Below are 25,549 nucleotides of genomic sequence, written 5' to 3' on the forward strand. Positions count from 1 at the left end.
AGCAATTTAAACAGGAACTGGACAGGGATGAAGCAATGGCTGATAAAGTGGTGTACACAGTCTTGCGTGGTGTTTGGCTCCTGTCCTTTCTGCTGGTCTGGAAGGGAAAACTAAGGCCTTTGCTTATAGTCCTTGAGTAATGCCCATTTTTCCAGCTGGGGTGACCCTCCTCACAGCTCTAGGACACTTGCAAGAAACAGACCAGGGCATGCCTTAAGACTGCCCACCCCCCAGCATAGAGCCCCAAGGCTGCGTTTCCACTGCCTTGTGGAGGGGGGCAGGGGAACATGGAGAGGCAGCTATGAGTTCAGAGTTGTAGAGAAATGGAGAATTTAGGAATATGGTTCAGCCGGAGTCAAAATGTGTCTTTGGGTGCATACTCCAACAACTCACCTGAATTGGACTGTGGAGGCAGGGGAGCACAATTCTGAGTTTCTTAAAAACTATACCTAGAGCAGGATGCCAGTGGCTGACGCCTTTAACCCTAGCTACTCAGGAGGCGGAGGTCTGATGATCACAGCCAGCCCAAGCAGCGAAGTCCATGAAACGCTTATTTCCAATTAACCACCAAAAAGCCTGAAGTGGAGGCTCAAGTGGTAGAGCACCAGCCTTAAGCAAAAAAGCTACAGGATAGCACTCAGGCCCTGAGTTCTAGCTCCAGTACCAGCACAAACAAACAAACTAACCTAAACATAGGTTTAAAAAATAATAACAAACAAACCTAGAATATACCATAAGACAGAAGTCAAGCCAAAGAAACGCCTACGTAGAATGGCCCGAGAGCCACATCTGGGCAGTGGCTGTAGAAGGCTACACAGTCCAACTCTGGCTGTTCCGCTTTCTAGCTGTGGAACTTGGACAAGCTGCTTAGCACCACATTGCTAAGCCTGTTTCCTCACCTGTAAAATAGGATGATGACGATAATTGTTCCTAAACAATGCTGCAGCACTGAATGAGACAATGCTTGTAACACGCTTAATGGGACACTTGGCTTTGCTAATTAATGGCAGCTGCTGTTATGATTACGGTAGTTGCTTTCCTGACTGGAGGCCTCTTCCACAGCTTGTCCAGGCTCCTCCAGGGGGCCAACACCTCACCCAGCTAAGACTGCACACCTAGCACGCCTCTCTTACCTGACTCACTGGGCACATACTGTTGACCCAGGTCCTCTTGGACACTGGCAGAGAGGTTCGGCTGTGATAAACCCTTGTCCTTCCGTAGTCTGGAAAGGCCCCAGCGCAGGCGGCTTCGGCTTTCCCCAGGAGCTGTGCAAATCCAGGCCTGAGATCAATGGTCCAGCCAGTACCAGCGCACCCCGACCTCCTAGCAGCCCAGACAAGAACAGAGCACCGGCTCCCAACTGCTTACACCCCACTTCTCTGCTTCTCAGCCTGTTCATCCTCTCTCCCCTCGAATTCCAACCTCAGGACTTCCAGCACCTCTGCAGCCTCTGTACACTGACTGCCCCCCAGCCTTCTCCTCCTCTCAGAGCCTCTCTGCCGCGTACCCCACCATCTTCCCCTACCCCAAATCCCTCCTCACCCGAAGAGCCCGACGTGCCACTGGCCTCGGAGCCCAGGGACTCCGCAGAAGGCGTGGTGGCGCCGGCCTGCGAGGCCAGCTGGTTGTGGGGGACGCCGAGGCGTCGCAGACTCTCGCCTTCCGACGTGGCCCTGCGCAGCTTTCCGAACAGCGGGGTGCTGCGCCCCGAGGCGCCCCCGGAGTCCTCGCTGCTGCTGCCGCGCTGCAGACGGCTGGACAGGCGCTCGAGCGTGGAGCTCAGCCTCCTGCGCACCGCCAGCACCGGGGAGCCCCGCGCCGAGCTGCCGCCCTCGGAGCTCTCCCCGTCCGCGCCGCGGGCCTCCCAGGCAGGGTGGCGCTGCGAGGGCGGCGTCCGCCGCAGCCTCTGGGACAGCGACAGCGACAGGCGGCGGACCAGGCCCGGCTCCCCGACAGCCCTGAGGTCCTGCACGGAGCGGGAGCGCTCGGGCCTCCGCACCAGCTCCAGTGGGGTCCCCGCCGGGCTGGGCCGGTAGATGCCGTCCTCCTCCTCGGCCCCGCGGAACGGGCCGCGCTCCTCGGAGCGCGAGCGGCTCAGCAGCCGCAGCCCCCGGGACAGGGGCGATTCGCGGCTGCGCTTGAACTTAGCCTCGAACACCGCCTCGGACTCCAGGTTCTCGATGCTGCTGCTGAGGCTGCTGCCCGGCCTGGGGGGCACCGTGGGGACCCGGGCCTTCTCGGCTACCATCGGAGGAGCCCTGGCCGAAGGCGAGCGCTTCTCGGGGCCCCCCGCGGGCGGGGAGGCCACCCTGGCGAACACGGCGGCGTGGGGCTGGGGCTCCGCTGGGAGCGCGGTGGGGACCTGCGGGGACTCGGCGGGGGACAGCTGGAGGGACTGCATGATCTGCGCGTAGGGGGTGAGGGGCAGCGCTGCGGGGGCCTGGGCGGGCTTGGCGGTTCGGACCGGTCTTGGGCTGGGCTGTGGGGCCTTCTCTGGAGCAGGCTGGGGTGCCGAGGGCGGGGGAGGCTCGCTGGGTGTGGTGGGGGCCGAAGGCTCCGCAGACTTGGGGGTACTGGGTTTGGGAGCACTAGGCCGCGTAGGACTGGGCGGCTGGGCCTCACTGAGGGCGGACAAGGAGGGCGACTCTTGTAGCCTGCGGGCCCCAAGTTTGGCTACCGGGATTTCAAGGGGCGCCCCGGCGCGGCGATGCCGACCCCGGGGTTCCGCCTCGCCCTGCGAAAAGCTACTGCTCTTCTGCAGGCCCCGCGACTCCGGGGGCGGCGGGTGGTGAGGCGCTGCCTCGCTGGAGGCCGCCCGCGCCATCCGGGGGTCCCGCGCACGCCCCCCCAGGCTCTCCAGCAAGGGACCCCTGAGGCCGCTGACCTTGCCATCCTCAGCGCCTCCCCGCAGCAGCCTCTGGCGCAGGGCCTGCAGCCTCTGGGCGTACTCGCCCTCGCCCAGGCCTCCCCGGGTCAGGCGGGTGGCGCCCGGGCTGGGGCTTCTGCGCTGGGGCAGCTCTACGGATGCCGCCTTGTGCAGGCCCCGGCCCGGCTCCCGCGGCCCGGCCCGGGGCAGGGCGCTCTCAGCCGAGCTGCCCCTGCGGAGCTCTCCCCGCCGGGGACTGGGCCCAGCTGGGGACTCCTGGCCTGGAGAGGGGAGGTTCTGAGAGCTGGGAGCCTCCTGGTCCAGAGAGGGAGCCCTTCCCTGCTCTTGCCAGTCCAGGGGGGTGGCGACCCCAGCCTCCGGGGACCCCAGGGTCTCATCCTCAGTGGGAATGTCAGTGAGGGACACGCGAGAGCCAGAGAACTCGGGCTGCAGGGGGCGGGGCACGGAGGGTAGCTCCTCCAGGTCTTCCTCTTCTGAGTCCGAGGAGGACGAGAGCCCCCCACTCGGGGGAGATCTTCTGGGCATGGCCACCCACACCCGCTCCGGGGGTGCCCGCAGCAGCTCGGGGATGGGGCGCAGCACTAGGTGGCACTTGTAGCTGATCTGGGAGCGCTGGAAACAGGGTACTACAGTAAGATCAGAGGGGCCTAGAGCAGGAATGCCCCAGGAGAGAAAGGGCAAAAGCAGGCAAGGAGTCAGAGGGGAACCAGGCACTGACAAATGCAAAAGCAGGAATATATTAGAGGCACAGGGGAGGGTCACCATGGAAAAGGAGGCCGGGTGAGAAGAGACTGAGCCACACTTACCTGCCACCTCCTTCGGGACAGGAAGAGCTTCAGGTGATCCGTGCTCACCTCTGCACCTTTTGCCTGTGTCTGCACACCCAGGAAAGAGGGCCTGAGAGACAGCTCTCTGTCAATCTAGACCCTCAGTACTTTGCAATCAAGACTGGATCTAAAGACAAAATCCAAAGCCACACACTGGTGGCTCATGCCTATAATCCTAGTTACTCAGGTGGCTGAGGTCTGAGGATTGCAGTTTGAAGCCAGCCATGAGACTATCATGTCCAATTAACCACTGTGAAAACCAGAAGTGTCACTATGGGCTCAAGGTAGTGGAACACTAGCTTGAACAAAACAGCTCAGTGACAACGCCTAGGCCCCAAGTTCAAGTCCCATGAGAAAGGAAAAGGAAATCTACTGGGAGGGGGGGACTGAGGAGGGTAGAGTAAGGGGTGGTCTGAGCTCCTATAGGGTCCCCTTGAGTCTTCAGGACAACCCCCCCACGGCCAAGATACACAGCTGTGACAAATCCCTGAACCTAAAGGAAGGCAGAAAACAGGTAGCTCCGGGAGTGGCTTCTGAGCTTCATCAGGGCCCAAGGACTTTTCTCCTGGTACTCTGGCAGTCCCAGAGACCACCTCTTAGGCTGCTGGCTAGCCTCTCCCCATTGGTTTCCACATAAGGCCAGCAGCCCAAACATCTGGAACAGCAGTGGTTCAGCGAAAGACAGGCTGTCCACAGAACCCACCTAGCCTCTTAATGCCATTTCTGGTCTGAGGAAGGCTCTTATTTCAAGTACTGCTGGGAGAATGACCTCAGTCTTCAGCTGACCCAACACAGTACTCAATGGAGAGTTTATTCAGGGGCCCTTTGTACTCTCATTTGCTTGGTCCTCAACCCTATGTCTAGCATTGTGTTCTAAGGTCCCAATCTCTGAAAACAAATGAGAATTCTGCCCACATGAAGCTCATAATGAGGGAATGAGCCATCCAGGCCACCCACCCACTTATTACAGTGTATGCACTCTGACCAATGTAGGACACAGCTGGGTCATGAGAAGGGAGATAGATCAGGGCTGGTCTCAAGTTCCAGGGAGAACCTTGAAGAGACGCCCTGCCCACTTCCCCAGGCTCTAGGTCCAGATCTATGTCTGGAATCCATGATACTCCAACTTGATCATTGATTTGGGCCCCAATTTCCCTATTAACAAAACAAGAGTAACACTATCTTCCTTTGTAGACCTATTGGGAGGTTAATATATGTATCATAGATACATATATATATATATACACACACATATATACATATATATTATGTATCATTGTTACTGAACATAGTAGATGCTGAAGCAATTGTTAGTAACTGTTAGTAACGTTTTCTCTCCCTCCACCTCTGCATCACCACTTAGCAAGGCTAGACTCACTTTGAACCAAGGATGTTCTAGTGTCTCTTCTGCAGTAGGTCTCCTGTAAAGGAATAAGAATTAAGCACAGATTTGTCATTCATTTGTTCACTCATTCAATCAGTTAATGAATATTTGAGAAACTGGAGCATCTTGGGAGCTGGGTGTTGCATGTCTAAAGGCAGTTGCTTGTAGGAATAGGTAGGGGCATGCAGGGTATGTGTGTGCATGTGCAGGGAGGGGGGGTGTCCTGTTGACCTCATACTCACAGCCTGTCCTGCACCAGCACTTTGATGAGGAAGCCCCGGGCCTCTCTGCTCAGGCTCAGGAACGTGGTCTCCTCAAAGGCCACATTGTAGTTTCGGATGTTCATCAATGTTGTACGATCATTTTCCCCAACAAAAGGGGAGATGCCCGTCAGACTGCAGGAATAGACAGCGCTGTGGTGAGAGGTGAGCAGGGCCCTAGGGCTGAGGCAGAACTAAAATGGGATGCCCAAGGGGGCACAGAACTAGGGACAAATGGAGGCCCCAGGTCATGGGACCAGCAGAGGCCAGAGGATCTGCACACGAAAGCCAAACCTTTCAGACTTTTATCGTCCTACCCCAATCTGCGCCCCACAATGGGCAGGGAGGTAGACTCCCCTGGGACTTGGTGTAATAATGCTTTAGAAGGGAGGTTCTGTCCTTCAGTGTGACCTCTCCATGAGATGAGGCATATGTGCCAAGGAAAAGTGCCCTCCCCCGCGAGACAGTACTACCCCTTCTATCCATGCTGTAGACACTCAGGACCAAGAGGTGCAATGCTGAAATGGTACTGAGCCTGCACTAGCCTCTCTCAGTTGAGTGATTCCACCTCTCAAAGAGGGATATGGTGATTGGAAGAGCTTGGACAAGCAGCTTAGGCATCCATATTCATGCTCATCACTCTTCCTGAGTGAGGAAAGAGGGGCAGAGGGCGTGGAAGACAAGGGAGCACCAGAAGACTGCAGAGGGGATCTTACCAGAGGAAGGCAACAACGCCCACAGGCCTGTGGGAAAGGAAAGGGATGGGTGAGAGGACGGCTCATCTCTGCTGAAAGTGAGCAGCTCCCTCTTCCTCAAATCGGAAAGAAACATGACACCCCCTCCCCCAGAAACACTGCCCTGGACATATGGGTACAAAAGTGCCCCCCCACCCTGAAGGAGGATACTGGATCTAGTGGTCCAGATCTCCTGGAGAAATCAAAGGTCAACACAGGACTGGCACAAGAAGCCCAGGCAACTTTGGGGACCACATCTACTTTGCTAGGGGGAAAGCCCCAACTTCAGGGGAGCTAGGTGAGGCCCTGAGTGATTAGTTCTGATCCATGCAGGATGGGGAAAACACAGACAGGAGACCCCCAGGACCACTGCTACCAACGGACAGCAAAGGAATCCAAGTTTCCTAAAGCTCCTCCCTCCAGGCCATACAGCAGGCCAGCATTACCAGATATCAGTGACTCCAGACACAGGGCTCTGGTTGACAATCTCGGGTGCCACAAACTCAGGTGTGCCGTACTGGCAGTACTGGGGCTCCCCTGGGGTCAACTCCTGGGCATTCCCAAAGTCACAGATGCGCACCTGCTCTTCACCTCCTTCGCCATCCCATACCAGAAGGTTTTCAGGCTATTGGACACAAGCACGTGAGGGATCTGAGTGAAGGACACCTGCCTCTTGGCCCTATAGCGGCTGCCCCCCACCTCACCTTCACATCAAGGTGCAGCACGTGGCTCTGATGCAGGTAGCATATTCCTTCCAGCACCTGCCGCATATAGGCCCGTATCTGTGGGAAAAGGGGACGCAGAATCAATGGGGATGGGGAATCTATGCTTGATCACCACCAGTGCCGTGGTTAGAGTCAGGGATTGGAAACGCAGGTGTGGTATTGTTAATACCTAGGGATACCATGTATGTTGGGCACTGCACAATTAATTAAACATGACATTATAATATAATAAATAGAATTGTGCAGTATACAACATATAGAGCCATCTATGGAAGGACTTCAATGGCATCAATTGAGCTCCTTCCAAGAAAAGACTAGGGATCAATAGTTAGGGGTGGGTGTGCTATCATTGGGAGTGCACAGCACAAGTCCCAAATAGACAGTGGTTTCCTGGGTTGGGAAGTCCTGCTGCCTGTCAAACTGTACTCTCTACCACAGGACTAGGGCAGGACCTACCCAAGGGTTCTCAAGAGTTCACATACATGAAGACTGGTGCCCAACCTGGCCCCTGCCACCCACTGCCCTCACCTCAGACTCACACACGGTGGGCTTCCTGGCCATTCTTTCCAGCAGTTCCTCCGTGCAGCTGTGATGCGGATCAAGGAGAACAGGACTAGTGTGACAGCCCAGCATAGCCTCGGCCTGGCACTGGGGTCTCCTCCCCCGCCAGGTACATACCATTCAGATACCATCTACCTTCCCTTTCTCCAGCATTGGTGCACAAGTGGCACTCCCCACCCCCACCCCGTTAGATTCTCTAGCAAATCACTTATCTTCTCTGAGCATGGGTTCCCTCAGGGGTAAAATGGGGATAACATTTCCTCCCCTGTACACCTTAGGAAGTTATTTATAGGGATCAAATTACAGCGCTATCTTGTTGACGGTTGGTGGAACTTCTTGACTCTATTTGATAATGACCCAGAGGTCCACAGCAGAATAATCTTGTCATTTTGCTGAGGTTTGGATTTGGACAATGCAGCCTGGGTGGCTGGTGTGCAGGTCATGGTCACCTTGCTCCAGGAGGGCTGCGCCAGCTACCCAGCATCCTTAGCGCAACGTGCCTTTGTTTAACCATCGCTTTTGTGAAAAGGTAAGATCTGTTCTTTATTAAAAGAGCCCTCCAGATAAAACTAGGAATTGGTGCGCAGTCTGAAATGGGTCCCTTCAAATGTGAAGATATGCTGTACTGTGTTTTATGATTAAAAATAATAATAATCATATGCCACCTGCTAGCCGTGTGACCTTCAGCCAGTTATTTAACCTCTTCATACTTGTTTTATCAGCCATAAAATGGGGACAATAAAATTCTACAAGGTATACATGAGGGTTGTCTAGGTTAATATTTGTAAAACTTGTACAACACACATTAAATGCTATTCAGGTTCAAGCTTATATAATGGCTTTTGTAGAAGTCTCTAGATTCATTCCTCCCAACTATCAAGGGGCCCACTTTGTAAATGGTAGAGCATGATGCCCATTGGCTGTTACAAGAACAGGAACAAACGGGGGTCCTCCACTCCCCAGCCTGTCTAGGATACAGCTCAGTGACAATGACCAGTCCTCGGCGTCTCTCGAAGGCTTCGTGGAAGTAGAGGACACAGTCGTGCTGAAGCCGGGCCAGCAGCCGGGCCTCTCGCCGCGCCGATGCCTTGGGCTTGGCCTGGCTAGGAATGAACTTGGCCGCAAACTCTAGGCCAGAGCTACGCTCCACCACACGCCGCAGGTAGGAGAAGGCACCCCTGGATGAGATAGGTAGGAGATAGGTAGAAAAAGGCTTCCCTAGGTGACCATGGCCCTCAGTTGTTACTATAGCCCTGGCTGTTCATCCTTCCTGGTTCCAGGCCCAGCAGTCCCTCTGGACCCCAAACTCTGGCTCCCTCTTAGCCCCATACCTGCCAATCTCCTGGTGGATATCATAAAAATCACTGAGTCTCCTTCCTCGGTGTTCTTCGTCCTCTCCGACCCCCTCAACCTCCATAGCTGTCTGAGCTGGGGAGGAGACAGACAAGTAGGGAAGGGTAAGAAAGGGATGCAGGCAGAGACAAGGACAGGTGGAGATGAAGGAGACAGAAGGGGAGCAACATCGCCGGGCCCCAGGCAGGTACAGGGTTGCAAGTTGGGGTGGTCAGAACAAGGAAGAGCTCACAGAACATTCCAGGATGGTGTCCTGATCCCTCCCTCTCCCCAGGGACACCAGCCCACCTGACTGCACAGCCAACTCAGCTTTGCAGGAGACTTCGCCTGCCAGGTTCTGGGCAGTGCAGGTGTAGACTCCTCCATCCTGGACCCCTGTGCTGAGCACCACGAGGGAGCACTCATTCTCCTCATACACGAAGCTCACGTGATTGCTCTCAGCCAGCAGCATCTCATCCTGCAGAGTGGGATATCACCACCAGCCCAGGCTTGGCTCCCCAACACCAGGGCCCCCAGCTCTGGCTCTCCATGGCAGAGATTAAGTTTCACCTGGACCCAAGGGCTAGGAGCCTGTCTTCCTGGCCTCACCTCTGTCTATCCCCAGGACAGTGTCATCTCCCCTCAAGACTCAGCTTTGGCTTCTCCCTTAGGGTCTACCAATATCCCTACGTCGCTAACCATTCCTCTGCCCAGGCCTAGTAGGAGCCCTCACATCATCCCCAGGGAGCACCCACATCTTCCTCCCCCAAGATCCCCACAGCTGCTGCCATTTCCCTCTGACCTTGTACCACATGATATCCGGCAGTGGTTTCCCTTCAACAACCACAGCAAAGCGAGCTGTTTCCCCAGCCCCGACCTCCACATCCTCCATGATAGACTCAAACCGAGGGGCCTCTGAAATGTACAGGAGAAGGGAAGGGGAGGTGGAGGGAGTAGCAATTGGCTCAGCCAAATACTCCTCTCTCGGGGCACCAGAGTTTCTCCCTTGAACCATGTGCCTTCTCTGGCACCCCCAAATGTGCTGTCCTCAATGCTTCAGTCACAGGTGCAGGCTTGCTTTGTTGGACTCCCAGTGTTCATTTGCGGGCTTTGAAATGTTCTCACACAAAAGAATCTGAATTTCCTGTCTCTTGGAAAATCAGGGCTAGCCTCTCGGAGCCCTTCCCTGCTTGCAGTAACCAGGCAAGACACAGCTCAATGCTGCCCCCTGTGGGTGATCGCCCTTCTCACAGCCCCACATGGCAGCTTTTCTGACTGCCTGTACTTGGCCCCTATGGGAGGCTCAGCATGACCTAGAATTAAACTCATAAATGATTCTATCTTGAAGGTTCTCTCTCTGAATCTTATTTAAATGTTTAGGGGTCTGTCTATCATCATGGAGATGGCAAGATAAACAAATGAGTAACCTCCTGATTAGCTGTGCAAACTAGAAGCCAACTCTCAGCTTAGTTCTTCCATACATGGCTGGGATTTTATTCTCCACATATAACACATGTCACAGTGTTCCCTATAAAGCAGCCTCTAGTTCTCACCATGGAATCAGAAATATTTTGCTACGTGAAGAAGTCCATAGCTTCCAGGTTACCCCTGTCCTGAGCATGCCTGAGGATCTAGGCTCTAAAAGATTGGGGTTTAAGGGAAGGGCAAGGTGGCTGGGTACAGACTGCCAGAGAGACCTACCTGGTTTTTATTCTGGCAACAGGGAGACCATTCTAGGGGTGGAGAAGTGGGTAGGAGCTAACCATTTCATTTGCCCTGCCTAGGGGTAGGGTGGGGCCTAATGGAACAGTATTGACGTCAGCCCAGGCTGGCTTTCCTGGCTGGCTAGGATGCAGTCTCCTCTGTGACTGTCCAGAACAACATGAGCTGCAGAGCTCCGGATGCCAGGGCCTTCCTGTATCCTAGATGTGGGGCTACACTTGGGATGATGAGTCTAGCAGATGGTACTGTCCTAGAGCAAGGTAGTGTCACATCAGGAAGTGCTGAGAGCAGGGCAAGGGGCAAGACTCATCAAAAGGACACCAGGGGCCTAGGGCGTCGCCCGACCTAACATCCTTGCCACAGGGCCAGGAGGCCCCATCTCTTTCTCACACACTATGTCCGCTTCTTATCTACTCTATTTTTCTTTGCTGGCTCCAGGGTTCCACCTCAGGACCTCATGCTGGCGAGGCTTATTTAGTTAGTGCTCTACCATTTCGAGTCCTATTCGCTGGTTAATTAGAGGTGGAATTTCACAGACTTGGGAGCTGGCTAAAAACTTTGATCCTCTGGATCTCAGTCTCCTGAGTAACTGGGATTACAGGCATGAAGCACCAGCACGTGGTACTTCTTACACAATTTACAGGCACCTTTCCTCCCCTTTAGAAATTTAATTCCCAGTCCACTGGGGTGTATATGTAGAAGGGGGTGCAGTCTATGAAAGTCAAAGCACAAAGATTTTGAAGTGAACTTCAAGGTGTTTTTTTTTAAAGCACCAGAAAATATCCATTTGCCCGCAGATCACCTGTGTTAACTAAAATGTCACCTCCTTTGCTTTTGGCTGAAATTGTATCCACCCAGCAGGTTACACTATTCAGCTCATGTGGATCTGAAGTGGCAGTTACAGATGTCTAGAGTTAATTAACAAACCAGAAAACAGAACAATTACTGCCTAATGCATGCTATGGCTTGAGAGGCTGCGACTTTAAAGGAGAAATTACCAAAAAAGGCCTTTTCTTCAAGGGTTGAGAGGTTCTTTCAAACAGGCTGTGTCAAAGGGCAGCCAGGAACCTCGGAGCTGGAAGGCAGGAGATAAGCTGTACTCCTAGCGTTTGTTCTTTAATCCACTTGGACTTCTCATGCTAGTTATAATTGAGACACTACTTCCTGTTGTGCTTAGTACAGGAACTAGGCATGGCTCCTGGCTTTGCAGTTTGATGTATAGACTTGAACTCAGCTCCAGTAGTTGTTTTGTTTGTTTGTTTGTTGCTGATCCTTGGGCTCAAACTCTAGGTTTGGGCACTGTCCCTGAGCTCATTTTTTGATTTTTGTTTTTTCCCAGTCCTGGGCTTAAACTCAGGGCCTGGGCACTGTCCCTGAACTTCATTTGCTCAACACTAGCACTCTACCACTTGAGCCACAGCACTACTCTGGCTTTTCTGTTTATGTGGTACTGAGGAATCAAACCCAGGGCTTCATGCATGCTAGGCAAGCACTCTACAACTAAGCCACATTCTCAGGCCCCCTGAGCTATTTTTGCTCAAGGCTAGCACTCTGCTACTTTGAGCCACAGCACCATTTCTGTATTTTTCTTTGATTAACTGGAGATACGAATCTCACAGACTTTCCTGCCCGGGCTGGGTTCAAATTTTGATCTTCAGATTGCAGCAGCCTGCAGAGCAGCTAGGATTATAGGTATGAGCCACCGATTCCCAGCTTCTGTCATTTTGTGACATCAGGTTGTGTGACTTTGGACTAGGTTATTTAGCACTCTTTAAATCTCAGCTTCCTCAACAGTGAAATGGCGGTATAACTGACCCCTTCTCACAAGGGACTGTAAAAAAGAAATGTGATGATATGTATGAAATACTAAACATTGGTCCGGGCACATAAGAATAGTACGCTATGTACTATTACTGCTCATCACCAGCACTGGTCCTACTACTGCCATTAGAAACAGGTCATAGGTGCTGGGAAGGTGGCTCAGTGGTAGAGCGCATGCCTTGCATGCATGAGGCCCTGGGTTCGATTCCTCAGCACCACATAAGCAAAAAGAAAAAAGCTGGAAGTGGCACTGTGGCTTAAGTGGTAGAGCGCTAGCCTTGAGCTGAAGAGCTGAGTGAGTGACAGCGCCCAGGCCCCGAGTTCAGGCCCCACGACTGGACCCCCCCCCCCCAAAAAAAAAAAACAGGGCATAGGATTGGTCCCAGTCAGTGGCAGGTGAACGTGTGCGCCTGAGAATGTGACTGAGCCAATGGAATGAGGAAAACCCTGTTGTCACTCACCTGCCAGCTCCAGAGTGACTGAACAAGCCTTTGTGCCATGCCGATTACGCGCGGTGCAAGTGAGGGGTCCCAAGTCCCGGCGGCTCACCCGGCAGATTCGAAGACAGTACTGGTCATCATCTGGCTGGCTCAGTTCATAGACACCTGCCCGTGCCTCCAATAGGGCCCCTCGGCAGCTAAGAGACACATGACAGGGAGGTCCTACCAGGCTGGGCCAGGCCTGGGCTGTTCATAGGTGGGAAAAGGGGTGATCAGGGGGAGTCCCTACCTCCTCCAGACGACCTGGGCCTCCACATGATTGAAAGTGACAGTGACACGGGCAGGCTGTCCCTCTACCACATACACGATGTCAGGTTTGTCCAGCACAGCAGGAGCCTCCTCCAGGGGTGGGCCTGGGGGGGGGGGAGTTGTTGCGGGGGGAGTCAGCTCTGTACAAGGTTGATGCTAGGACCTTGGTACCCCCTGTTCCTTTCACACCCCTGATCACCACTTAAGCTCCAATTTCACAGATGAGGAAGCCGAGGCTCCTAGACAGCTTTATTTAGCCTTTTGTTCTGGGAACACAGCCAGGTAGCAGAGAAGCACCAATTGGACTCCAGCTTGTTAGACCCCCCCCCCCCAAGCCTTAGATTTGTCCCCTAGATTTGATGGGCTGGGGAAGGGGGGGTTCACCTGGGGGCGGTCCCACCCAGCCACACTGTTCCGGCCATAGTTATCAAATCTAGAGCACTCCCCAGGCTTCACCAGAGCCCCCCTCCCCTTGCCCGCAGGAGTGCCTGCTCACCTCGCTCCAGCAGCTGTACAGGCTCAGAAGGAGCTGAAGGCTTGCTGCTGCTCTTGCCACTAGTGCTGAGGACCCGGAAGACATGCTGGAGCCCCTTCCGTAGTCCCGTGGCTGCCCACTCAGGCTCTTGCAGGCCTGTAGCCAGCACTGTCCACTGGTCAGAGCCTAGTACCTGGTGCTGTACTGTGTATGTCAGGGAGTCTGGGTCTAGAGAGAAGAGAACAGCAAAGATGCTTCTATCCCTCCCCTATACTTAAGCACTTTGCTCCTTGTTGCCCCTGCCTGCTCCTTTCCTGCTCATTCCTTTCTTGCCCATCCTCAGTCCTATGTGGCCCAGACCTACCGATGGCCATGTCCAGACTCCTGGGGGGATTCCAAGCAAGCATGACCATCCTTCCTGTCACAGCCACCACCTGCGGTGCGCCATCTGGAGGGCCTGGAACCACATCTGAAAGCCACAAGGTGGAGATCTGCGTGTGTCCTTTAGGGCCCAACAGCTCCCTGGCATCACCAAATGTTGGCTGGGGGGCTGGGAGTGCAGCTCCAGGGGACGGGGAGGGCCAGATGGCCCTCAGGGAGTAGAAAAGGGAACCGGGTGTGGAGGCTCCTTCTTGGCATCTGCAGGGGTGCGGGAGGTCAGGTTGTGGATGTAACGACCCAGGAAGGTGCCCGCCTCACCTGTAACATAGAGATGAGCGTAGCAGGCAGCTTTGCCCAGCTTGTTGGCGATGACACTCTTGTAGACACCGGCATGCTGAGGACCCACGGCAGGAAACACCAGGCGATGGACATCCCTGTCTGGTGGGGGAAGGACAGTAACACAGGGACTGAGCGAGGAGGCTGTGTAAGGTGGGTCCATACCATGCATCTGATCACTCATGCCACCCAACAGGGAAACAGGGAGGGCAGGCAGCAAGAAACATATCTTTTCATGTCAGTCTGAATCAGGTCCTATCTCATGCCAGCCCAGATCTTAGGTCCTATCACCCTGGCTTCTCTTACTACCCCTGTAGCGCTTTGGGCTAGCAAATCCTTCATAAACTGGGTTATGTTCCTCATCCCTGCACTTTGAAGGGGTCAGAGTTGTGCCAAGACTTTCTTCCTCCCCCAGACCCTTCTTCTCTATCTCCTAACCCACTCCCATTCATCTAGTCTCCGGCAGAGACAGGAAAAGTCCTCCATGAGAGCCACCAAAGCCCAAACTCCCCTCCCACCATGCGGACTGCTATTCCTTCACATTTTAACCTGCACAGACCATCAGACCCAGGAATAAGCCACCAGAGTTTCAGCTCCAAGTCTTTGCTTATTAATTCCTTTTTTTCCTTTTGAATATTCTCCTGTTACCTAAGTCTTCTTTTTCCTTCAAGATACAGTAGAAGCGAGTGAAGCCCCAGGAAACTCATCAGGCATTGTCCTGGTCTCCCTTTCCTTTTCCCTAATTTCCTTCTTGAGATTCCAGTCTTCTGGCTGGCACATAACTTGGCCCGCACTGCTTTGGAGGATTTTTTTCCTCTTTGCGTTCAAACTCCCGTCTGGCTCATCCTCTTAAAGACAAGTCTCCTTTTTTCCAGATTGGCTTGTCCAACCCAGAACTCAATGCCTTTCACACATATAGTCAATGCCAAATACATGTTACCCTATCAGTTATAATAGCAGTTGTCTACTCTATGCCTAGCCTATCTAGGTACTTGACATGCTTTATCTCACCCTAATCTTTTCAACAACTCTACAAAATTATCCCCATTTACCAGTGAGGTCAGAAACAATGACTGACTCATCCAAGGTCACACAGTTCATAAATGATGAAGCTATAGATGGAATTTAGTCTCATCTCATTCCAAAGCTCTTTCCTTACACCCTGCTTCCTGAATGATAAAGAGGCTGTCTTTGGTGAGGACACGAAGAGCAGGAGGCACTGTCCTCCTCCGCATTAGGGATGTCCCCAAATACCTCTCTCTTCTCTTAGCTGTTATCTCCACATAGAACAGTCACTCATCCATTTATCTCCGCTGACACTATTTATAAGAGAAGAGATGCCAAACGCTGCCAGTGACCTCAGATACATGCAGAAGCAGAGACGCCAGATCTTGAGTCAGACACCCACCCAGGCTCAAAGCAGATGGGGACATAGGGAACTCTTGTGGTTTAGCAGTGGCAGCTGCTGGAGGGGCTTGAGGGTAAAGGTCAGGGCTAGAGTGGTGGCTAGAGATAGGATGAGGTTAGGGCTGGGAGAATGGGACATGGGCAACTGGGAGGGTCTCTGAGGTAACAGGCATGAGTCAAGAAGTCCTTGATTGCCTTTGAGTAAGTCCCTGTACCTTTCTAAGCCTCAGTTTCCTCATCTAGTAGTATCTTCCTCATAGGTACAATGATCTATGTCAGGTCTTTAGCATTTGGGGTCTGGCACATAGAAAACCTTAATAAGAGGAACTTGTTCATCTGTAGCTGTTGGAGAAAACCATCATGGGTGACACTGTAGGTAAGAAGGAAGGAAGGCAGAAGGACCTCACATGAGAGTCAGATTCCTTCAAGGATGGAGCATTGGTGATTCCTTGAGAAAATATCTAGGAGGAGAAGGTGCCAACACAGAGGGCACCAATCTAAACACACTTCTCTCTGCAGTTCTAACTGTGGCTTTCCTGTTGGCTACTTAACCCTGGACATTCCTCCCAGGACTGCCACACTCTGCCCACCATGGCCCTTTCACTGAGCTTTCTTAGGGATTACTGGCAGCACTGTTTTAATAGCAATTATACTAAGATTTACCACTTACCGACTTGTGCCAGGCCCTGCTTTTAGTGCTTTATATTTAAGAACTTGTTTCCTTCTTGGAATAACCTACTCATGGATGAGGAAACTGAGGCAGAGTAGGTTCTATAATCTGTTCAGGGTCCCTAGGCTGGTCAGTGGCAGGTTGACTTGCCCATCCAGTAGGTCCACCCAGGGGAAGCTCAGAAGGTAGGTGCTGTGTGAGCTGAAGGAGGGAGACACAGACCTCAGCCCCCGTAGGTTCCCTTCCCCGAGCAACTCATCTCGACCAGGGAGGCTACAGAAAAGTGAGAACCCTGAAGCCAAAAGCTTGCTTGAGAGAACAGGCTCAACGGTCCGTTCCCAGACACGTACACTGTGTCATGCGCCGGTCATCACTGCTCTGGATGCGGTGGCCATTGTGAAACCAGCTGATGGTAGGATACGGCAGGCCTGTCACTTGACATTCCAACATGGCTTCCTTGGCTAGTCCCACTTCCAGGTCCTGCAGCGGCCGCAGGAAGTCAGGAATGGACAGCCGCTCCAGCTCCCCCTGCTCTGGCTCCTCAGGGATGGATGGCATCTTCTCCAGTTTTGAACTGTAAAAACCATATGGCTACCCAGAGGCTGAGGGCTATGCCTTCAAGTGCAGGGCAGGGGCATCCCAAGGCAGCTAGCAGCGCTTGGAACTCTAGATGGTACCTGGGGCCCGAGGCAGCTGTCCGAGGCTCCTCCACATAGAGCTGGGCGGAGCTGTGGGCCTGGCCGTGGGTGTTGGTGGCACTGACTGCATAAAGACCCTCATCCTCGCTGCCCACATGAGCAATGTGCAGTGAGTGCAGACCCCCGTCCTGCCGCAGGCGCAAGTTCTCACTCTCCTCCACTGGGCGGCCTGGGGGTCGGGGGAGGCAGGGATGTAGAGCAGTTACAGTAGAGGCCCTGCTCTCTGGTCATGCTCTAACCTAGCCAGGACCCTTAAGGGTCTCTCAATATCTGCAGGGTGGGGGAGGCATACCAAAATGAGTCCAGGTGATGGAGGGGGGTGGGGTGCCGCTTATCTTGCAGTCGAAGCGGGCTGCACGGCCCTCTAGCACCTCTATGTCTTCCAGTAGCCGGGTGAAGAGGGGTGCCAGTGAAGGCCGGACGGTCAGGCGGGCACTGCAGGTCAGCTCATCTGGGAGGGAGGGGAGCATGGCTGTGAAGGCCCAGGCACTGCCATCTCTCAGGTCCTTCCCAGCTCAGGGAATCCCTGGCAGAGCCCTGCAAAGGCTCTGGGCATGAGGGCTGAGGCAGTGGGCAAAGATCCATAGACCCGATGTCTCAGGAGGTTGGAGGTCAAGGATGGGCATCAGGACACTAGGTTGCCAACCTGGGCTATGGATGCCATGGAAACCCAGGGCTTGGCCCAGCTTCCCTGCTGCCTCACTCTGGCGACCAAAGATGAAGCACAGCTTGGCTGAGAAGGTTCTAGAAGCCAAGCCCACTGCTTCTCTCACCACCACTACACTACCCCCCCTCTCCCCCCTCCCCCCGCCTCCTCAGAATTCTTCTCTGTACCATCTGAGGAAGGTGTTATCACCTCTGCATATCCAGGAGGACAGGACCAGGCCCAAGATGTCATGCATAGCAACAACTGGCATCTATTAGATGCCACCCTTTGCCCAGGCCCTGCACTTTGATCTCTGCATGAATGATCTCACTGATCCTGCCAACCCCCACTATGGAGCTGGTATTAGCATGATCTTTTAAAAACAGACGATTAGTGTCAAGTTCAGATAGAGGAAGAGACTTGTCCAAACATATGGTTGATAATTTCCAGGGAAAGAACGAGAGCCTAAGTCCAGGCTTGTTTGCTACCCCTTAGTACACCTGACCCCACAGGGGAACAGTGGACATGGGAGCAGGTGCCTTCTGTCCCAGGTATTACTCCAGGTGCTTGCTGTTTAAAGGCTGGAGTCTTGCACTATCTGCACTTCCACAGAGATAGACTCCTGTTTCCTGGGCTTCGTATTCTGCCCCAGCTCTTTCACATCCAGCTCCCTCCCTCCGACTCTGGGATGGACCTGGGCCAGTAGTTACCTTTGGCTGTGCTGAGCTTGCAGGTGTAGGTGCCACTGTCGTCCTCATGCACAGAGGTGAGCAGCAGCTTGCACTTGCGGCCATCAAAATGCATCTTGCATTTGAGCAGCGCTGGCTGCAGCAGACGGCCATGACACAGCCAGTCCACTTCCACGTCGGCAGGACCTGCCACCAGGCACTCAAACAGCGCCATCTCCCCGGCCCCCACGTCCACGTCCTGCAGGGGGGCCAGCACGGCCAGGGACCGGCTTTCAGGGTGTGCTGGGGGAGGGGAGGGGGAGGCAGCACAGGTGGCACACACAGAGCAGAGACGTACAGGGCGAGGGAGACACACACATACACACAAAGAGACAGACACAGAGAGAGAGATGCATTTTGTTCCTCTGAAGATGGGGGGGGAGGGGAGAGACCACCCGCCCCGGCCAGGACAACAAAGGGCTTCTAGACCTGGCTTTAAGATAGCAACCCAAGCTGGCCCAGAGAGGGAGAACTGGAGAAGTGAGAGGGAATTGGGGGGAGGAGAATCGAGAGGATTATGTGGTGGCAGCAACGGCGGTGGAAAAGAAAACACAGCACACAAGCTGGGTACAAACTGGACTTTATTTGAGCTAAGAAATAGTGTTTCCAAATACCTCCACCCCCCACTATGGTCCCGCTGCTGCGCCGATCCTGGCTACCTCCCTTGTTCCCACAGCATCCTGGGCCCTGGCTGTGGATGCCCCACTGGACCCTAAACCTGCCAGGGCCAGGGCTTAGCTGGGGACCTTTGGCCTTTTTGTCTCTTGTGGAATAGAAAGTGTTGTGCCATTTGAAACCCATTCCTGGAATGGTCAGCACCCTGCTCGCTCCCAGTGGGCCCTATGTCCACAGCCCCTGTCACTCTGGGCCCCTCTACCACCCTATGGGTGCCATGCCCTGTCCTTTCACCCCACTCCATCTAAGAGGCAGCCTTCCCTGACTGTCACAGACACACAGACAGACAAACAGATAGACAGTGGCCTATAGCAACATAGCACATGCATTCGCTTAGTGCTCCCCCACAGTGGGGGGGGGGCTCGAAACCCCTCCTGACTTGCCCCTCCCAGCACTCAGTCCATCTGAGGGCCTCCTGGCCTGCACAGCCACATGTCCACACTGGGAGGAAGGGTCCACAGGGCCCCATGGGCTACCCCCAGAGTGCTGCATGGGCTGGGAAAGATAGGGGAGTCTGGGCGGGTCCGGGCCGGTGGGCCGGCTGGGTCTGTGGGCAGGAGGCAGTGAAACACAGCGAGGTCCGAGAGGTGCCTGAGACAGGGCGCAGCTCGGAGGGCAGCGGGGGGAGCGCAGGTGGCCCCCTGAGCTCACTCGCCTGTGTACAGACAAAAACCTCAGTCAGCAAGCGGCAGGTTAGTGCAGCACACGCGCGTGTATACACACACACACACATGCATGCACACACCCACAAACACTCGCACAGACCTAGCTAGGGCCCTACTGGCTGTGGATCTGCCTCTAAACCTGCAGGGCAGCCACTTTCAGCTCCCCAAGACTAGCCGTGGGGTGCAAGGGCCAACGGCTAGCCTGGTCCCTGAGGATCCTAGGTAGGTGGAGACGGCTGGGCATCAGGGGAGAGACATTCACAGGTCCCCCTCAAAGCCTGTGGGATATTGCAAAGCATCCCAGAGAGAGAGAGAGAGAAGCACCAAGACACAGGTTAACACAGAGAAAGGAGGCAAAGCTAGACCCTGGAGAAGGAGTCAGCCAGAGAGAAGGGGATGAAGAATTTGTAGACCAAAGAAATGGCAACCATAGGATCAACCGATGCCAGAGAGAAGGTAAGCGAGGTCTGGCAGATCGACTATGAACCTAAGGACCAAGATTCCCAAGCTGGCCTCTGCTGGGTTTGAAGGGACTGAGCCCCAGGGAAGGTGGGGAGGGCTGATGGTGGAGTGAAAAGCTGAAGAGAGATTCCTGGTACTCTTGCCATCGCAGGAAGGGTGAAGGCGGAGGCCCAGCAAATGGCCAGCCTATGGAGAGGAAAACCCAGTAGTCCCTGGGGGGTAACCTGGCTAGGTCCCATCATCTCAGCTGCCTAAATGTCCCCATCTTATGCTCCCCAACTCTGGGGTCCCAGCCTTCTCTGGATTTCAGGGCTCTGGTCATCTTAGCACACCTGAGGTCCCTGCAATATTCCATGCCCAAGTCACACCAAGGGTCCCTCCGAACGGGTCCAACCACCAGACTCCCCACTGCTGCCCATGACAACTGTATGCCAGTGGGATGGGTAGGAGGGCAAGGGGCAAGAAGAGAGCAGGATGTGGAAGGGCCTGGGCAGAGCAGGGTGACAAAGGCTTAGAAGAGTGTGGAGAGAAGATAGCCAGTTACAGGAAGCAGGGTTTCTAGCTGACATTAGGAGCTGGCGTGATGAATCTGGAAACATTAGCTGTGTGGCCTTCAGCAAGTTGCTTCTTCTCTCTGGCCCTACTTTACTCAAGTATAATATAGAAACAGCCAAACGAGGGGATCTTCATGGCCCTTTCAGTGTGGCACTCTCTAGGTGAGGTTGTGTGAGAGCCATTAGTAGGATAGAGACCTGGGCCAAATTGGGGGGAGGGGGTTGTGTGTGAGGTTCTCACCTCGAACCTCCAGGCGGGCCTCACACTGCCGAGCGCCATATTCATTGACTGCCTTGCAGGTATAGAAGCCAGCATCGCCCCTCTCCGCAGCCAGGATCCGCAGCCGGCACAGTCCTCCCTCAGCCTCCTCTGCAAAGCGCCTCTGGTCGGGGCGCACAGGCTGGCGGTTTCTCAGCCTGTCAGAAGGGTAAGAACTCAGTCCTAGAGCCCAGGCCTTGCCCTGCAGGTGCAGTGAAAGCAAACTGCCCCTCCCCCCAACCAGCTATTGCAAGACTTTGCTTCCCCACACTGCTCATTCACCCCAAATCTATCCCTCTGCCCATGGGCACACCCCCGGGGGCTTCAGGGCTAAGTTTTAACCCTGATTCTTATCCCTGCTAAGAACTTCCAACCATCATGGCCCACCTGACTCTCCCTTCTCAGAACCCACTGCACTTGGGAGCACAACCTTGCTGTTTCACTGTTAATTGTTCCTAAACTTCCTCATGTCGAATTTTCATCTATTAATACCAGAAAGATGGCTTGCCCACTTTCCAAAGGAATACAGGGGCTGGGAAGGTGGCTCAGTGGTAGAGTGCTTGCCTTGCATGCATGAGGCCCTGGGTTCGATTCCTCAGCACCACATAAGCAAAAAGAAAAAAGCCGGAAGTGGCGCTGTGGCTCAAGTGGTAGAGAGCTAGCCTTGAGCTGAAGAGCTGAGGGACAGCGCCCAGGCCCAGAGTTCAGGCCCCACGACCGGACGCAAAACAAAAACAAAAACAAAAGGAATTCACAATGTTAACAACAACAAAAATCACAAGAGACCAGACAATCAATTAAAAATGAAAAACACAAAAGCTAAACCAATAAAAATCATGATGGGTAGATGTTCTAGGAGCCTGGGGTAAGTTAGGCACCGCAGCTGAGACCCACATTGAATTCTGGGCCTCCCCAGGAAGCTCAGAAACAAATTGTAATGCCCAGGCCAAGCACAGGATTGGGTAGAGAGGAATTCAAAAGTCACCCTGTATCAAGTGACTGGATGGGGGTGGGTTAGTCTTGTCCAGGACTAAGAGTCAAATGTGAACCTTATATTACTCCAACGTCTCCCTAGAAGAAGGCTCTGAATAAACCTTGAATACCATGGTGACCTCTCACCATGGATGGGAGTGGCACTGCTAGCCCTGGGGTAAGAACTCCCAAGGAAGTCTTCTAGGCTCTGCTCCCTTCCGCCAAAGCCAGCTCTCAGAAGTGGAGATGTTGTGGGGGTGGTAGTAAGTGGCCACTACTTACCAAGAGACCACAGGCTTGGGCTCACCCTGCACACGGATGCTCATGATGACATCTTGGCCTTCCCTTACTGACTGGTCCATGAGTGAGACCTGAAAGGGAACCCCAAAGTGTCAGGAATGATAGGGTAGAGTGCTGGGGAACTTGGGACAGAGATCTTTTCCACGTCAGTCTCAATGAGGCTGGCTTTGGATAAGGAGGAATAATAACGCTTAGGCATGGCCCCAAGGGGCATCCCAAAGAATGGGGTACATAGGGCCTGGGAGCCATCTAGGGGTCTGACCTTAAAGGTAGGTGGTGCTTTGCAGCCAGTGTCAGAAGAACGACGATCTTGGCTGGGACTGAGCTTCATGGTGGGGGTTTGGGGCCAGGTCTCCCCAGGCTCTGGGAATTCCTCTGGGGGGCTCAGGTACTCTTCATCGGAGGTGATGGGGCTGCTGAAAGGGGATGTGGACCCACCTGGAGGAGAGACAGAGAAGATGCCAGGGGAGGAAGAGACAGAGAGACCAAACACTAGCTGTGAATGTCACAAAGAGCCCAGGAGTGAAGGGCTTCTGTGGGCCCTGCCCTGACTTTACCTCCTGGACTCCATCCAACTGCATGCCCAAGTCCTTGTTATCCCTGGGCTCCAATTACTCCTCCACCTCAGACCTTGCCAACACTGACCCTGTTCACCCCTCTAGGAGGGGACACCACAGCACAAGAGTAGCAAATGGACTTTGAGAGGGAACTCTGAATTCCAAAGGAGCAGGAAATTTGCATTCCTGGTGAGAAGCGTGAGTCCAAACGACCAATCACACGCCCCCAAAGCAGGCAGCACAGGTCTCTGCAGCCCCAGAGTAGCAGAACCAAGACACTGCTTTCTTAGGCAGGCTAGGCATGGTGCAGAGGAACACACACCTCAGACGAGTCCCATTCTGACCTCGGTCCAGAGCCAATGATGTGGCAGTGTCCAGCCCGCCCTTCCCCCCCTCCCTTCTCAGCTTCCTGCCACAGATACCGCAGGAGCACCTGTTGGCCCTACCTCTACAGCAGGGACCCCAAAAGTCCACAGGGAGGGGGAAGTGGAACCAGAGCCATCCACAGAAAAGGGTGGCTCCGTCTGGTGGAGAGGACACTAGAGTGTGCCTTTGGGGGGAAGGTGTCCCCAGAGCCCTGACACCCTCCCCCAGAGCTGGCCAGGGGCCCAGCCATGCCGAGCTGGCTCTTATCCGACTGCCAAATACAGACATGGATCTACCACAGCCCCTGGGGCCCCTCCTCCTGGCTCCCCCCCCCATACTCTAAGCCCCCAAAGAGCTGCACCCCAACTCACTCCGAGACTCTGCAAACGGACCCCGACCTGCACCTTCCAGGAGGCTCTGCTCTGGCACCGGTCCTTCCTGCCGCCTTCCTACTGCCCACCGGGCCTTGGCTCCCCAGGGAACAGGCACCCCGCCGGCCAAGCCCCACTCACTCCCTGCCCCAGCTGAGGCCCCACTGAGTGGGCCCTGGGGGAGGGGAAGAGAGGTAGGGGTGGCCAGTGGGAGGCTAGCCTGAAGCAGGCAGGCAGGCAGGCAGGCAGGCAGGCGCTGGCTGGGAAGGTGGTGCCTGCTGAGACCACAGGCAGCCGGGCCTGGAGCCGAGAGGGAGCAGAGGGAGGGGCAGAGCCTAATGGAATGGCTGAATTTAGCCCTAGCTCATTCCCAAGAAGTGGTCTGCCTTTCTTCTCCTTACAGCTCGGCCCTGACAAGAGCAGAGCTCCAGGTGAGGAGTGGGAGGGAGTGGGGGGCAGAGTGGGTGGCACTGTACTGTGCCATTCATGAGCCTAGCCTCACCCATTAGGGTCCCCAAGTCCGCCAAAGGAGCTGCCCCTTCCTAAGCCCCCCACCCCGACCTGGGAATGCAGGGATCAGCCTCAACCCTACAGCCAACACACTCTTTGCTTGCTCTCTTCCCCCTCGACCTGATGGGGGTCCAGAAACCCCACTTCTTCCTCCCCAGTCCTGGCCTAGCAGTCATTCCAGAACATGGGGTCAGCACCCCACGGGTCCTGCAGAGCACCTGCTGAAAACCTGCCCTTCACCCATCATGCCACCAGAGCCAGAGTTAAGGTAAGGGTGGTTCCCCCTTGCCAGCCCCCTCCTCATAGCACTTATTTGCATCTTGCTGGGAAGCCTCAAGAGAAGGCTGTTAAACAGGGGCCACATGTCCTTCTCCCTCCCCTTCTCACCTCATCCCCTTCCAGGGCCACATTCCCAAGCTATGACCAGTGTTTCCCAGCACTGCCAGTGAAGAAGGGAGGGTGGGAACCCAGAGGGGAGGGCCCATCTACAAGCTGGCAGTCTTGGAGGGTTGCTGCTAGAGGCTTGGCCCTCAGCTGACACTGAAGTCATAGGCATGGCCCCTCTCCCTCCTGAAGAATGGAGTCCTGCTCCAGGGTCACCCCCAGGCTGGACAGTGCTGAGGTAGCTCCCCCGCCCACGGAGGGAGGGTGGAGAAGAGATTTATGTGAGATTGGGAAGGTTTGCTGGGTGCCTCAGAGACCCCTGGTGGCGTCTGTGGGAATAGCATCTCAGGGACATCTAGCCATAGAGCAAGCCCAGGTCCTCAAGCCCCTTGGACAAAATGACTACCAGCCTTGTCCAGGTAGGAGGTTCAGGGGAGAAGTAATAGCGGTGGTCCCTATGTTTACATACTACCAAACTTCATAGTCAAAGATGCTGATGGAGGATCCTGGGACCCCACACTTGTCTCTACCAGCCTGTCATTGGGTTCCATGGCCCAAACCACCTTTATAGCTAGTCCCTAATATGCCAGCCCTGCTCCACCCACAAGCCTGGTTTTCCCTATGGGAAAACAACACTCAGGAAGTAGGGAATAGATACCCCCACCTAAGAGGTATATACATTCACCATACCACAGAAGGCCTCCCACACTGACCACCCATTCCTGTATCAGCCCTTTGAACAACTGTTCCCAGGTCAAACACAATTAATGAAAACACTGGCATTAGGAAGCTCACAAATAAGGGAATTGTCCTTCCTCAGACCAGCCTGTCCCAACCTTTTCCAATGGCCCTGTGTTCTCACCACAGAGAGAGCTGCAGCCACCACATTAGATACTAGTTAGTATCTAACACATGAAATGTGCGCCACCGGATTCCTAGGCCTTGCTTGGCCTATAGAATTAAGGTTTTTCTGACACTAGATCAGGAAATGACATTTTCAAAAGTACTCAAATGATTCCTATGCATGTGAAAGATTGGGGACCACTGATGATTGATCCTCATGGGAGAAAGAAAACTGTTAGGTAGTTTCATCGAGTCCGGGTTAACATAGTCATTCAGCTTTAGAGCAGG

General features: G+C 54.4%; 1 protein-coding gene across 2 annotated transcripts in view; it reads right to left on the reverse strand.

The window, feature by feature from the left end:
- Speg (striated muscle enriched protein kinase) overlaps nucleotides 1–25,549 on the reverse strand; it is a 58,523-nt gene that overhangs the window by 7,769 nt on the left and 25,205 nt on the right. Inside the window, exons 7-31 of one of the 2 annotated variants that reach the window (XM_042679253.1) lie at nucleotides 22,493–22,668; nucleotides 22,213–22,301; nucleotides 20,941–21,116; nucleotides 18,326–18,586; nucleotides 17,262–17,420; nucleotides 16,949–17,138; nucleotides 16,622–16,845; nucleotides 14,177–14,296; nucleotides 13,842–13,946; nucleotides 13,499–13,705; nucleotides 12,983–13,106; nucleotides 12,715–12,890; nucleotides 9,513–9,625; nucleotides 9,020–9,188; nucleotides 8,710–8,806; nucleotides 8,356–8,556; nucleotides 7,346–7,403; nucleotides 6,797–6,874; nucleotides 6,539–6,717; nucleotides 6,075–6,101; nucleotides 5,341–5,493; nucleotides 5,093–5,135; nucleotides 3,694–3,762; nucleotides 1,543–3,499; nucleotides 1,134–1,265 (exon numbers count right to left, since the gene is read on the reverse strand). In XM_042679253.1, coding sequence (XP_042535187.1) covers nucleotides 1,134–1,265; nucleotides 1,543–3,499; nucleotides 3,694–3,762; nucleotides 5,093–5,135; nucleotides 5,341–5,493; nucleotides 6,075–6,101; nucleotides 6,539–6,717; nucleotides 6,797–6,874; nucleotides 7,346–7,403; nucleotides 8,356–8,556; nucleotides 8,710–8,806; nucleotides 9,020–9,188; nucleotides 9,513–9,625; nucleotides 12,715–12,890; nucleotides 12,983–13,106; nucleotides 13,499–13,705; nucleotides 13,842–13,946; nucleotides 14,177–14,296; nucleotides 16,622–16,845; nucleotides 16,949–17,138; nucleotides 17,262–17,420; nucleotides 18,326–18,586; nucleotides 20,941–21,116; nucleotides 22,213–22,301; nucleotides 22,493–22,668 — 5,283 coding nt within the window. Of the gene's footprint in view, nucleotides 1–1,133; nucleotides 1,266–1,542; nucleotides 3,500–3,693; nucleotides 3,763–5,092; nucleotides 5,136–5,340; nucleotides 5,494–6,074; nucleotides 6,102–6,538; nucleotides 6,718–6,796; nucleotides 6,875–7,345; nucleotides 7,404–8,355; nucleotides 8,557–8,709; nucleotides 8,807–9,019; nucleotides 9,189–9,512; nucleotides 9,626–12,714; nucleotides 12,891–12,982; nucleotides 13,107–13,498; nucleotides 13,706–13,841; nucleotides 13,947–14,176; nucleotides 14,297–16,621; nucleotides 16,846–16,948; nucleotides 17,139–17,261; nucleotides 17,421–18,325; nucleotides 18,587–18,923; nucleotides 19,674–20,940; nucleotides 21,117–22,212; nucleotides 22,302–22,492; nucleotides 22,669–25,549 lie in introns of those variants that run through there. The other variant, XM_042679254.1, reaches the window with a different exon arrangement.

This window comes from Dipodomys spectabilis, unplaced genomic scaffold (genome assembly GCF_019054845.1).
Source record: "Dipodomys spectabilis isolate Male_0828 unplaced genomic scaffold, ASM1905484v1 ptg000051l, whole genome shotgun sequence".
Taxonomy (NCBI): domain Eukaryota; kingdom Metazoa; phylum Chordata; class Mammalia; order Rodentia; family Heteromyidae; genus Dipodomys; species Dipodomys spectabilis.